The sequence below is a fragment of the Physeter macrocephalus genome, chromosome 12 (genome assembly GCF_002837175.3).
Source record: "Physeter macrocephalus isolate SW-GA chromosome 12, ASM283717v5, whole genome shotgun sequence".
Lineage (NCBI taxonomy): Eukaryota > Metazoa > Chordata > Mammalia > Artiodactyla > Physeteridae > Physeter > Physeter macrocephalus.
This window is the reverse complement of record NC_041225.1, coordinates 27,719,478-27,733,914: the sequence shown is the minus strand read 5'-3', so window position 1 is coordinate 27,733,914 and position 14,437 is coordinate 27,719,478. Positions and strand designations below refer to the sequence as shown.

At 50.0% G+C, this 14,437-nt stretch overlaps 1 protein-coding gene across 1 annotated transcript in view; it reads right to left on the bottom strand.

Annotated features, from left to right (window-relative positions):
• The window catches only part of DCDC2C (doublecortin domain containing 2C), a 97,902-nt gene that overhangs the window by 44,143 nt on the left and 39,322 nt on the right, over positions 1-14,437 (bottom strand). The window contains 2 exon segments of the mRNA XM_024118560.1: positions 1,307-1,407; positions 3,861-3,987. Coding sequence (XP_023974328.1) covers positions 1,307-1,407; positions 3,861-3,987 — 228 coding nt within the window.

The following is a 14,437-nucleotide window of genomic DNA, read 5'->3' as shown; positions in this document are numbered from 1 at the left end:
GATCCCACGTGCCGTGGAGCGGCTGGGCCCGTGAGCCGTGGCCGCTGAGCCTGCGCGTCCGGAGCCTGTGCTCCGCAACGGGAGAGGCCACAGCGGTGAGAGGCCCGCGAACCGCAAAAAAAAAAAAAATGTCAAGAGCAGGTGGAAGGCTACTACATTAAGACAGAGTTATGACATTTTTAAAATATATCACAGGGGAAAAAATTGCAGAAGTTAAAAATAAATGACGAGGTTAAGAGTGATTAGTACTGAAAGAGGAGCAGGAAAAGCTCGCGGGTTCCTGTGATTTGGGGCGAGCGCAGGGCTGGGACCTACTTTATTGAAGAGGAACAAAACTGGGACTCAAATGCTAATACTGACCTTATAGAGAAAATCAATTATTTTCTCAAAAGCCAATAACCGGAGACGGACCTTCAACGCCTCCAGGTACGAGGGGCAAAGTCATGCACTTCAGAGCTTTCCTGGCTCAGACTCCCCTCCGAGGCCCAGGATTGGGGCGCGGGGGCCTTGGAGACCTGCTGGGTGCGCCGGGGGCGGAGCCAGCGGGGAGCCAGGCCTCCGACTCGGGCCTGGGGCCCTTTGTCCTGCTCCTGTCCGGGCACCAGGCCTCGAAGTCAGTCTCCCCCTCACCTCTCCCCTCCAGTCCTCTTGCCCCGCGCAGGACACTCCACCTCTCTCCTCCAAGAGGCCAGGAGGAGGGACCCAGAGAGGGAGGGTCCACGGTGCGCCAGGCCCTGGACCGGGCGCTAACACGTACACTACTTCACTTGGTGCCCAGGCTGACCTGCCCGGTGACACCATCGCCGCCGCACGTACACAGAGACTCTGAGGCCTGAGGTCGGAAAGCTAGGAAGGGGCAGATGCATATGATTCCCGACCACACGGTCTGATTACACCATCATCCCATCCTTCCACCAATGATTCCTAAGAGGCTTCTAGCTGCCAGGACCTCTGCGAGGAACAGGGGCTACCAAAGTGAGCAAAGCAGACCGTCGCCTTCTTATGGAGCGTACAGCTTAGTGCGGAAAAGGGACAGTAACCAAATAAGGCTGAATATGCCGTCACGAACTGTGACGTGTGCTGAGAAGGGTCCCGGTAGCAGAAGAGCCTTGGGGGGAAAGATGGGCAGACAAGAAAATGCACAGCGTAGGATCTAACAGATGAGCAGTAGCTAACTGCAGGGGACAAAGCACGTTCCAGAGGCCAGGGCGAGCTCTGGGGAGGGGCTGGGGATGAGATGCAGGCAGGGCTGATGGAGCAGCAGGAAGAAGGAGGTGGGCACAGTCCTGCGGTGCCCGCCACCCACCTGGTCCACAGGCACCTCCACAGGCACGTCCGGGGCCTCCTTAACTTCTGGTGCTTCTCGGGTTTCCCTGTTAGGAGTCTGGGCTTTATACGCGTCACCGTCTGGAGAAAAGTAATACAGACAGGGTTTTCAAACCGATGATCGTTATACCTTTTCTGACCCAAACCAGAGTTACAACTCAGCATCCTTGGAGCTTCCTGTGTCACTGTCAGGCGGCCTGGCCGAGGGACCCCGGGACCCACACACCACCTCCCCTCCATTTCCCCACCACCCTTGAGTTTGCTTCAGTCGCGGTGCTGGGTTCAGAGGCCCTCAACACCTGCACTGTCTCCACAGAGGCCCCAGGCCCTGGGGGTCATCCTCATCCTTGTGTCCCACCCCCACGGGACTCAGGCCAGGGACAAAATACAGTGAACGCTTGACAAGTGTGTGCTCGGTGCATTCAGTTAGAAATAAACGCAAAGCAACCACGAGACACCAACATCAGATTTTAAGGACCCACAGGGGCATTACTTCAAAATATATTCAAGAACCGGGCTTCAAGGACACAGGGGTCGAATCTGTCCACTATAAGGCACTCAACTTGGTTGACAGACAAGATCAGCTACTTAGCACTACAGCCGGATGTATCAATGTTAAATGCTTATAAAGTCCCAAGGTTCTCGAAAAGCTTATCCTCACCCCGATCAGAAGCAACGGGTGACAGCGGAGAAAAAGAAGGGGGCTAGCCAGTTCCTTCAACGTCCAAAAGGAGGCAGATGTGGCCACTAATGAACCTGATGATCAAAAACGGGAAACTGCGATCACAGTCCATCCCATCCCCCAGTCAAGAGCCCTGGGCCTCCCCAGCCCTCACGGGGCCCGTTCTTGCCCTGCCCGGCCCGGTCCCGGGAGAACCATCGCCTGAGCCCCGGGCTGGAGGATAAGGGATGGAGGGGAGAGGAGAGGGCGGGAACCCACTGTGCCCCGGGGGCCCCTCTATCTACGCCTTGGATATTAATACTCATGGCAATCCTCAGAAAAACCTACGACATCCGTTTTCGGGTGAGGAACGTGCCCAGGTCACAGGCTCACGAGGGCCACGGCTGGAAGCCGAGTCCCAGCACGCCACGCTCTCCCCGGCAGCCCAGGCCGCTCCTGGAGGGCATGTTTGCCCAAGAAAGACATTTTACTCGGTGATTAAATTTTCTACTACTGTTAATACATTACAGAATTTCAGGCAGTACAGGTTCAGTAGGCTCCGTGATGACCCCCGTGAGGGTGGATTAGAACAGCGTGGCCTCTGTGCTCACGCGTCTGCCTCGCCTGCCAGGACATGAGCTCCGAGGATGAAAGGAACATGCCTGAACGCCTGCGTGTCCGGACCAGCGCCTGGTGCACAGCAGGATGACGCATTTGTCATGGGATGGGGAGTGCCAGCAGAGGGGGAGCAGCCAGAGAAAAGCGTCAGGGAGACGCCCAACTCTGTAGCCTGAAGCAAACAGGAAGCTAAGAAACGGGGAGCAAGAGAAGAAAACCTGAGTCGTTCTGTATGGTACTGAGAGCCAAGGGAGAAGACAGCTTAAGAGAAATGACTTCCAAACTTGTCAGACGCTGCGGAGAAGGCAAGGGAAGCCCTCCTTCCCGCCATCTCCCTCTCTTCTCCACAACCAACCACGGGACTTACGTCTTGTAAGTATCCATCACGCCTACAGATGACACAGTCACAGAAAGCACCTCCTTCAGAGCCTGGCCCGCAGTCAGAGCTAATAGTAAGAACACTAGCACTAACTGTAGTAGTAACAGCAGTACTGATAATGGTAGTAACAGTAATACTAGTGGTAGTAGCAATAGTAGTACGGCTGAAAGGAGTGTGGTATTTTTTTGTTGTTTGTTTGTTTTTGCGGTACGCGGGCCTCCCTCTGCTGTGGCCTCTCCCGCTGCGGAGCACAGGCTCCGGGCGCGCAGGCTCAGCGGCCACGGCTCACGGGCCCAGCCGCTCCGCGGCACGCGGGATCCTCCCGGACCGGGGCACGAACCCGTGTCCCCTGCATCGGCAGGCGGACTCTCAACCACTGCGCCACCAGGGAAGCCCAGGAGTGTATTTTAAATTATTTCATTTTAAAACCACTTCTGAAGTTTAATCTTTTAAATGTCTCTCATACTCAAAAAGTCAACCCCAACAATGGGTTCGGATGGCTTTTATGTTCATGTTTCCCTCAAAAGGTTGTTATGTTTGTTGGTTGTTTTCAGTGTCATTGGTCCTTAAGGGAAAACATGCCCTCCCAGAGGTCCACAGAGACGACAGAATGGCTTTTAAATCCTGCGTTTACCTTGGAGGGCTTCCTAGTAGGAGAATCCCATCGCCCTCAGCCCTGTAACTTTGCTTTTCTACTCCCCCTACCACGGCCCTACACGCTGAACAATTGATTAACAAGTCAGACAGTTACGAGTCGGGTGTTTCAATCAGATCGTTACAAGTCATATCTTTGCAGGATGACCTGGGTCTGGAAAAGCAGATTCCTGACCCGGCACCATTTCAAATTGCCAACAGCGACACAGAATTTCACATCACCTGCCCCGCTTTGGATTAAAGGTTCTGCCTTTGGTCTCCTCTTTCCTTCTCTGGCGTAAAAAATAGAATCCAGTGCTTTGGGTGGAATGTTGTCATATTTATGAGTTTCTTTCACCTTGGGATCCTCCTAAGGTACAAACGAAGAATAAAAAGCGTGTTGGGATGAAGGCGTACAGTGAGTCTAATCGGTTATTTTGCGAAGGCCCAGGGAAAGCACGTGCTCCTCGAGTGAACAGTGGGATGGGACCCAGGTGCCCCCAAGAGGCCCCCCTTCTCGCACCATCTGGACCACGCTGTCGCCTCCATTTCTCTTCTGTAAAGTGGCAAAAATACTCCCCTCCCTCCTCCCAGGGGGCAGCGCCTCACCAGGAAGGGAAGCTATTCTCTTGCCAAATGAAGGTGGCCGCGTGGTGCCTGGGAAAGGAGGGTCTGCATTAGAAGGGGGACAGGCAGGTCTGCAGAGGTCGCTGGGGCTTTAGAGATACTCCTTACAGCCTAATAAAAATCGCTTCCATAACAACCACCAAACTATCACTGCTGGAACCACAGAGCAGGATGGAGCATCTCTGATAAAAAAAAGTGATGCATGGCAGGTGTGTTTGGGTTACAGTTGAGGGGAACTTAGATTTCTAAGCAAATCTATAAACAATAACAACAAAGCATAACTAGATCACAGTGTAAGATGAACTAATTCTTAGCACCCATTCCAATTCTATTCCAAGTCTATCCCAGATATATCCCACCTTTATATACAAACCATCTTTTTTTTTTTTTTTCGTGGTATGCGGGGCTCCCTCTGCTGCGGCTAAACCATCTTTTTTAGTTCTCCTTTTTTTCATCTTTACTGAAGTATTTGGAAATGAATACAGGCAAAACTATATAAATAGATATTTCTCGTGAGCTCTCTGCGTCACTTAAGAAAATGTCAAACTAAAAACACCTACCTTGTACCATTTATATATGGCATTATATGTGTATTATGCAAACTACCAGGGTTTTCTTCCTTGTGGAAATTAAAGTGTGAAAATAGTCCTTCAACCACATATAGGAACCAAGCAAAATCTTTCTACCTATTTTAGGAGGCTCTCCTACAAATTGAAATTGTGTTCATGAATATAGGAAACAAGATCTTTGCAGGCCTGGTTTTAGAAACAGAAAATGATATATGGTGCTTGTGCCTTAGAGGCAGCTGGGGGCTGGGATTCGGGGAACCTACTAGATTCTTCTCAGTGTTACTCACATCTCCTTGTCACAAGCATTTTCCGTATCTTTGGCCTCTAAGATAAAGAGGCCATGTATTTATTTTATTATCTTTGACACAGCACTCAGAGGACAGTGACAAGGAAATATCACCCACCCTCGTTACGAGGACACAGAAGCAGCAAGGATGCCAAGCAAAGAGGGCAGCGCAAACCACACCCGTCGCGGTTTGACCACCGGCTCCCATCGACCCCGGGAGCTGTGGAAACAAGAACTCCCGGGGGAGCAGGACGGCAGGGGAAGGCGAGCAGCACGTCATTAAACCAGTTTTATTGTTCAATCTCATACTTTGCCTAACAAGCACATGAAGGGAATGCAAGATTCTAAAACACCTCATTCCTGTGAAATGCAGGGAAATCAGAGCTGCCTGGGTTTGGCCTCTTGTCAAGCACTGGCTCAAACCTCTCCTTCTCGGCGAGAGCCACCCCGATGGCTCCCTCCCTATTTTCCCCCATTTTAAATTTCTCTGAATTAACAAAGAAGGTGCCATCCTTCAAGAGTTAGACCTGGCAGGATGTACTAACTCACTGGTTCCCTGGGACACTTTGCAGCAGTTCTCTCTCCTGCCAGTGCTCTGCCCCCCTTTCACAATGGGGCTCTTCCCTACCACTGACCTCAGCAATCCACCAGACAAGAGGAATCGTACGCCGACAGGACAACGAAAAAAATATGGAAGCATTAAATGCCTCGGACTCCCCTTCTTAAAAAGAAAAAAGTTCCCTTCCTTACCCTTCTCCATATTTTCCCCAGCACTTAACTCAATCTAGAGATAATTTATTTATGAGGTTCATTGTTCACCTGTCTCCATGAGGCACTAGACTCTCCACGAGGGCAGGGGCTGTGTGTGTTTGTCTATTTTTCTCATAATGGATCCCAGAGCCTGGGACAGTGCCTGGCACATAGTAGGCACTCAGTAAGTACCTGCCGAACGCATAAGTGAACAGGGCTGCTGTGAATCTGATCACGCCCACCTTTCAAACACTTCAGGGAGCGGTCCCAACTTTATGAGGATGTTCCACCGCCCTTCAAGCTCTAAGCCAACCTGCCTGCAGAGCCCGCTCCTCACACCCTTTCACCGCAGGCTTTGCACACCCCACGCCTTCCTACAGGGCTCAGCTGCACCTGGAACTCCCTCCCTGCCCTGCCTCCTGACCTAAGACTCCTCATCCTTCAAGTCCACGCCTGACCTCCAGGGGCCCCCCTGCCGGCTCCTGTAACACCTCCACACGCAGTTCCAGGACCCAGACCCACCGTCCGCACATTCCTGGCCCTAAACGAACAGCAGGCTCTCGATATGTACGTGCGTTCAATTAAGTGATCGTAACAGTTGCTCAGTAAATGTCTGCCGATTCAACGTACCGAGCAGGAAGATGCAGACAGAGTAGGAAAAGAACAGTTGAAAATCTGGCATTCTCCAGACAAGGAAAGGTGAGGGCTGCTAGAGGTAGCTTCCCTTCATGTTTGTATTAAACACGTATTTTCTCTAAACTACTTAGGAGGAGGTTGCATGAATCACGCACATTTACGGCTAAGTCCCTTAGACTGAGTACTGAAGACACATGATCTATTTACACTTTCGGGTGGTTTCCTGACAACAGAGACAGATGCCCCTGCAGAACCACAGGACGGTCACCCCATTCAAGAAATCAGCCTTGACGCAGGCCTTCTAGCTAATCCGCCATCCATACTCCATCTGGTCTCCATGCAACGACATCCTTTGTGGACCTTCCCTCGAGCACAGACCAGTCCAGGGTCACACACCGTGTTTAGGTGTCGTGTCCCCTCCAACCCCTTTTGCCTGGACCCAGTCCTCAGACTTTCTTCGTCTTAGGTGACACTGAATTTTTGAAGAACACAGGCCTGTTTTCTTTTGTTTTATAGGAAGAATGTGAGGTTGGCTTGGTGTTTCTGCATAATTAGGTGAAGGTTATGTGTCCCTGACTGGATCCTACACACTCGTGTCCCATCTCAGGTGTCACAGCCAGATCCCAGGACAACTGCCTCCCTGCTTGGTGACCTGGACCAGCAGCCTCGCCGGGGGCCGTCCTCCTCATGCGTCCAGCCAGCGCCACCGGCAGGACGAGCAAATTGCCGGCTCTGACCAAACTGCCTGCACTGCCCTTTGATTCCTCCATGAATCTTGACCTACTCACCTTTGAAACCAGCTGTAACTGACTCACATTTAAGTAGAAGATCTTAATTATTTAAACTGAGAAAACTTAATATAAGTTGGAAAAAGTATAGAAAGAAAACAAAATATTTACACAGATTCCACTTTAAAACATGTAATAAACTCCTGAGAAATTCATTAAGACCCTACAAAGTGTACGACTAGACCCACATACCTAGCAAGTGGGACCGCCCGCACCTAGCGAGTAGGACGAGACACACAGGACCTGAAGTGTATGCAGGCCCACACCCGGCTCGTCCCCAGCCCAGGTGTGTGACGGAAAGTGGAAAGGGACATAAGGGCCTGGGTGGAGCTCGGATCCTGGACTCGGCGGCGGGGAAGAAGCAGCCTTGCCCAAAGGCCCGGCGTCTCAGACTTGCTTAGACAACCCTCCAGCCAGCCTGGACCTGGCACACAGTAGGTGCTCAACGCGGAGCGCCGTCCCCTCCCTCACTCAGCGGCTCTGCGCCTGGCACGTCACCCCACCACGCTGTCCCAAGGCGTCTCGATGACGTGGGACCGCTACTACTGCCTCTTTGGGGTGGTCATGAGGTCTGCAGAGCTTCACCCCAGGAAGGGTTTTAGAACCTGGCGGGGCAGACAGAAGCACTCCCTGAAATGCTGGAGGTGAGCGTGATGGGTGGGCAGGTCTGCGTCCTGAGAGCCGTGGGGAAACGGTGGTGGACCAGTGGAAGGCAAGGAGGGGGTCTCCAGGGAAGGGGCACAGGTCCGGGAGGGGACAGCATGCACACCTCCTCTGCAGGCCCTCCAGGTCTGGGGCGAAGCCCAAACTCCCAGCACCGTACCCACACACGGGGGCCCCTACCTGCGGGCCCACACGCCTTGCGGTTCCCCGACAGACCAGCACTTCCAAATCCCTGTGTTTCTCCAGAAGGGCTCCCTCCTCTGGCGTCCGGCAAACTCACCTGCGGGTGCTAACTCCAGCGCCATCCTTTGGCCCTACAGAGAAACCCGGCCCCACTCCCAGCGCACTCTGAACACAGCTCCAAGGCCACAGGCCTGCAGCTGCCACTACGTATCTCTCTCTCTCTGCCCGAAAGCTGCCCAAGGACGGAGGCAGGGCGGCCCGCATCTTCACACGCCTGGCGCTTGGCACGTGCGGACGCTCTGGTGTCTTTTAATTGTCAGAGCCACACGGATTTACAGCCATTCTCGGAAAACAGCGGATAAGCGGGAACCAGAATCCACTGCTTTCCGACGCGAGGAAATGGGCATCACGCCTCCGACCCCTCCTCTCCGTCCTCACCTCCCCAGCCCCTCTGACATCATCGCGGGCTCCATTTACAAAGGCCACCGTACTTCCTTTCAATTTCCTTCATCTTTCTTCCTATTAAAAGTATTTTTGGAAAATACACCTGAGGCACACTGGGTTTATTCCTCTGTGGTGCTTTAAGAAATATTATTTTTCTCCAGAGCCCCCGTCAATCAGTCTAGCTGTTTTAATGCCACTGTAACAGGTCATCTGGCTCCGGCACATGAAAGGCAGCCTCCCGAGGTAACCTGGGACGAATCAGACAGCGTCTAATTGATGAACATAACAAGCCAGTTCAGAGTCAATCCATCCTCAGGTAGAAAACGACAGGCCTGCTGGCAAAAGGCACTTCCCCGGCTCCCAAGGGAGCGGCCTGCCTCCAGAGCGGGTCAAAAGTCTTCCACCAATGAACCAGTCCCTGCTTTGAGAATTATTAACATAGAAGACTTGCTAACACTTGAACCTGACGGTTGCACCTCCAGGCTGCTGCAAGATGACAACAAACACTGCCTGACTGTCGTGCGATGTGGTGCGGACTTGACGTCACCGGCCTGCGAACGTCAGTTCCAGAGTGTTTATACCTCACACTGAACTTCACAGTCTCAACCCGGTTATTAAAACGTGGGTGTCAGACCCCACACGCACTCACGCTTGGGGTGCCAATGCTTGATCTCAGTTCATGACTGTCTGCTACCAACACTTGGGCTTTAGAGCCAAAGAGAAGTAGGTAATATTAACATTCTGATTGTGGGTATGATATAAATACAATGCTTATTAACTATTTACTGATATTTTACAGAGGCTTGCACCACCCTAAAATATTCATTCTAATATATGAATGCAATTTTAAGCACTTATTAAATTAACCTTAACTTCTCTGGAAGGTAATAGATACCCTCTTTGGAAGGAAACTGCACCATAAATGCAGTTGCTACAAAACTGAACTGGATGTAACAAATCAGAGTAGCTGCCTTCAGTTACTTTCATCGGACTAAAAGAGTCATGGCTCCTGTTAATTGGACCATTTAAGGCATTGGCAGCCTCCTAATGACGTGTTTTCCAACACTCAAATATGAGAATCAACCAATAAGTGAACTGAGCCAATCAAATAAGGCAGCCTGCATCCCCAATACGGTTCAAGTGTGCTAATCAGTTAAAATGCACCCACATGACTTCTTTGTCATTTTCTCGGAAATGGGCATTTTTAGCAGAGTGTGATTTAAAGTTCTGCTAAATCAAGATTAAATCTTTCATTCTGTGCTCGGTGGAAATCTAGATGTAAGAAGCAAACAGCTTCACTCCTGCATTTTTTTAAAACTCTGTTAGGGTGTCTATATTCGCTTAAATTAGAAATTCATGCCCACTGAAGCAAGTCTGATGACAGAAATCCTGGTGGGGGGCAGGAAATAGGAAGTAAAGGGGGGAACCACGTTTCACTGACAGAGACCCTGAGAGGTTCAGCGGAGCCAGGATTCCAACCGAGGAATCAGAGTCCAGAATGCTTACTCTTAAAGCCCTGGGCTTTCCCCGGGTGGGAGCCACTGGTTTACCAAGAAAAAAAAAAAAATCTGTTATCATAATACGTAGAAAAGATTCACCCACTTCCTAGGCATCCAGTTAGATCCAGAGAAGGTTCGTCTCTTTACTCATTAAAGAATCCACAATGATAATCCCACACAAATACGGGAGCAGGTTTGTCCTCTACTCTACACATTGTACGGGATTCTCTTTGACATCAACAACACTTTTCCGGGAGTTCGGGGGGTTTTGAGCACAGGCCCCCCATTCTCCTTGCTTGGCCCTGCAGTGAACCTCTCTCTGCTCCAAAAAAAACAAAAACAAAAACTTTTCTGCATGAATATCATCTCGCACATCTCCCCTTCCCTCTCATTTGGTGAGTGTGCTAACCTAGCACAAAGCACCTCCTCACACACACGTACCAACACCTACATCCTCCTCCCCCTTCCCCGGGGGCCCAGGTCTCTGCTCCTGACGCCACCATCCACCAGCGCTGCCCCGGGGAACCTGGAGTCCTCCCTGACTTTTCCGCTTTCTCACACTCCACGGCCGTCTAGACGCACCCGTGCTCCTTTCCATTGTTTTCCTTCCCATTTCACCGAATCAAGATGCCAAGAATCGTAAGACACGTGGTCATCTCCTGTGTCGCTAATAAAGAAATCAACCTGCCATTTAAACCATGTCATGGTGCTTCCTTATTACCTAGAAGTTCTTTCTTCTATCTATACTTCCTGAAAAAGGCCTTTTGGAACTATTTAGACATAGATATTTATCCATATCACACCTGTGCAAAAAGGAAGGGGAGACAGTTAACAAATAAATTACTTGCATCCTCCCAAGATTTTACATCTTGAGTCTGGCTCTTCTGAATCCTTTCTGCCTCAAAGCCGCCTGTGCTTTTCCACAGGACAGAAAGAGCGCTCTTCCATTATCGCTGGAATTCTCCTCCGAGCTGCTCTGCACATTTTGAGGCTGGTGCTTTCTTGCCTGGAGCATGGGAGGCAACCCTCTGCGCCAATCTCAGCAACAAAACGCAAACAAGTGCGGTGGGCTGCCCCTGGCCACAAAGCCCCTCCCCCGATGCACAGGCAGTAGGAAAAGTGAATACCCGGCCACGCTTCTCCACCGAGGGAGAGCCTCTTTCTCCACCCGCTGGGACCTTGGGACCACTGGGAGGAAAACAGAGGTGCCGACAACCAGCAGCAGCTTCCAGATGTGGTGATACGGCCTTATACAACCCAGCCCAGCGGTCCTCCAGCTAAATGCAGCTGCATACATAACCCGGTGAACTGGCCCAAGCCACCCAGCCAACCCACAGAACCTAGAGAAATAACAAATCATTGTTGTTTTACGCCCCTAGGTTTGAGGATGGCTCTTCTTTTTTTTTAATTTTATTTAGTTTTGGCTGCACGAGGTCTTCATTGTTGCACGCAGGCTTTCTCTAGTTGTGCTGATCGGGGGCTTCTCTTGTTGCGGAGCACAGGCTATAGGGGCGCAGGCTCAGTAGTTGTGGCGCACGGGCTTAGTTGCTCCGCGGCATGTGGGATCTTCCCGGACCGGGGCTCGAACCTGTGTCCCCTGCATCGGCAGGCAGACTCTCAACCACGGCGCCACCAGGGAAGTCCCCAGGATGGCTCTTTATACAGTAACAGGTTATTGAAGCTGATAGCTCCGCTATGTGTGGGTATCTCCCTTTCCTGGGTCCATAAAAGAACTGGCTGTTGTTCTGCAAAAACATATGGAATTGAAGGAGAATATACCCCACTAGTAACAAATAACAGCACATCTTGCTGTTTCTATCTTTATGAATTTCCATACGTATATAACAACTTTCATTTCAATTCCTGATCACAGCAAACTCCTTTCGAGGACATTTACACAGCAAAGCAAACTCACCGCGTGCAGTGTCAGCCATGCACCTTCTCAGCTGGAGGGACAGTAAAGTGAGCAGCTGTGGCCAAGTTCACCGTGACAACAGATGATGAACCTGCAGCACGACGGCCAAGATGCCATCAGCCTAAGATGTGCCCCTATTTCAGAGCCTCAGAGATGGGGAAAATGCTTGTCACAGAATCAGTGGCACACAGCAGCTCCTGAACCCAACTGCGCCCCGCCTGCCACTTGCTGGGAGCATTGCAGTGGCCTCAGGACGGGCCTCGCCTCCGCTACTGCTATTCTTGCCCCATTTTCAGTCCGTACATTTTATTCCATCACTAGCAGCGATTCTCAAGCGCATATCTGTTCATTTCGCTCCCTGGCTGAGGTCAGGATCCCTATGAATACAAGTGTCTCACCTGCCCTTCCAGCCCTCATGACGGTCCCAGCCTGCCTTCCCAGCCTGCCACCTGCATCCCACTTTCCCATCTCAGGTATTGTGGTTTTCCTGACTCTTTGCACAGTGCTGATGGAGAGACACAGGTGCGTCTGAAAGTTGGGCGGTTTAATAGCAAAGGGACTGCTGCCCTACTGGAATTATGCAAGCGGGAGGGGTTGATGCCAGTGGAATCCAGGATGACGTGTGGGCTTGGGCTGAGCCGGGGAACAGATTCCATTTTCCCGGCGAGGACCGTTACAGTCACTGTGTCCTGTTCACCGGCAAGTCTGCCTTCGCCACTAGCAGAAACTCACACTCAGCTCATCTCTGTATCTCCAGCACATGAAGGTTTCCTGGACCACCAGACACATCAACGGATGCCCCCATTCAAGTCTGACAGTCTGCAGGTCAAAAGCTCTGTGTGTATTTGTGTTCAGTCCACAGAAGAGTCAGGAAAGAGCCTCTGCTTTATACTGTCGATACATGTAAGAAAACACTTGCAGATTTAGACCATATGATCCTGCAGTCCCACTCCTGGGCATATATCCAGACAAAACTCTAATTCGAAAAGATACATGCGCCCCAATGTTCATAGCAGCACTATTCACAATAGCCAAGACAAGGAAGCAAACTAAGTGTCCACTGATTGACAGGTGAATGGATAAAGAAGATGTGGTACATACATACAATGGAATACTACTCAGCCATAAAAAAGAATGAAATAACGCCATTTGCAGCAACATGGATGGACCTAGAGATGATCATACTAGGCAAAGTAAGTCAGAAAGAGAAAGACAAACATCGTATGATATTATTTATATGTGGAATCTAAAAAATGATACAAATGAATGTATTTACAAAACAGAAATAGGACCACAGACACAGAAGACAAACTTATGGCTACCGAAGAGGATAGTGAGTGGGCGGCGGAGATAAATTGGGGGTTTGGGATTAACACATACACACTGCTATACACATGCTAGGTAAACAACAAGGGCCTACTGTGTAGCACAGGGAATTATACTCAATATCTTGTAATAACCTATAACGGAAAATAATCTGAAAAAGAATATACGTGTCCATATATATGTATAACGGAATCACTTTGCTCTATACAGGAAAGCAACACAACACTGTAAATCAACTATACTTCAATTTTTAAAATGTTTTTTAAAATACTTATTTTTTAAAAGAAAACTCAGCACTCGATCTTACAGAGAGCTGCTACTCTGCCCACCTAACAGCCTTAGAATGGGAAGATGACCAAGGGTCCACGACAGCCCCTCACGTGCTGCAGGGCAACGTCCCCCCCGAGGGGCAGTCCTGGGTTTCCAGGTTGATTTTTAAATTTCCTCCCCCCACTTTCCAAAAGGATATTGAGGTAGTTCACGCAGAAAACACATGAAAGTCTAATAAGTTAGACGTGGAAAACTGGGAACAAGTAAACAAAGGAACAGATATATTTGTCGTAATATAGTTGCCGTGACCAATCCTAAAATCCAGGCTTCTGCAGCCCAACAAAGGAGTCCGGCCTGTGGAGTAGTTTCCATTCTCAGCAACGCAACCCACTCCTCAAATGCGGCAAGGAATCCTTCAGTACTCAGTTCTGAGATCCACGTACCATACAGACCTTGACATAAGGGACGACAGATACCGTAAAGCCCTTGACAGGTATCTGTACACCAACCTCTGTTAAGTCAATGCCCTTTGTTTTCTTCTAGGACTTTCCGTTTTCTAGAACAAAATGTGCTTGCTATGCCTGCTATACGCTCTTGTCACACTGACTTCATAGAAGAATTTCAATGATGGATCTAATCTTTCTAAAGTAACACATTTTTACACTGCAGTTTATGCCATGTTTGTGATCATTCTGTTAAAGACTCCAAAGTATCAAATATCATCATCAAAGCCCATTAATTTTCCAGTGATAAATTTCCAGAAGAGAAAAGGAAATGCAGACAATATCGGAACAAACATGCTCAATTTTTAGACCAATTTTAAACATATCATGAAAAGAAAGTTACATCCCTACCTATAAGGAG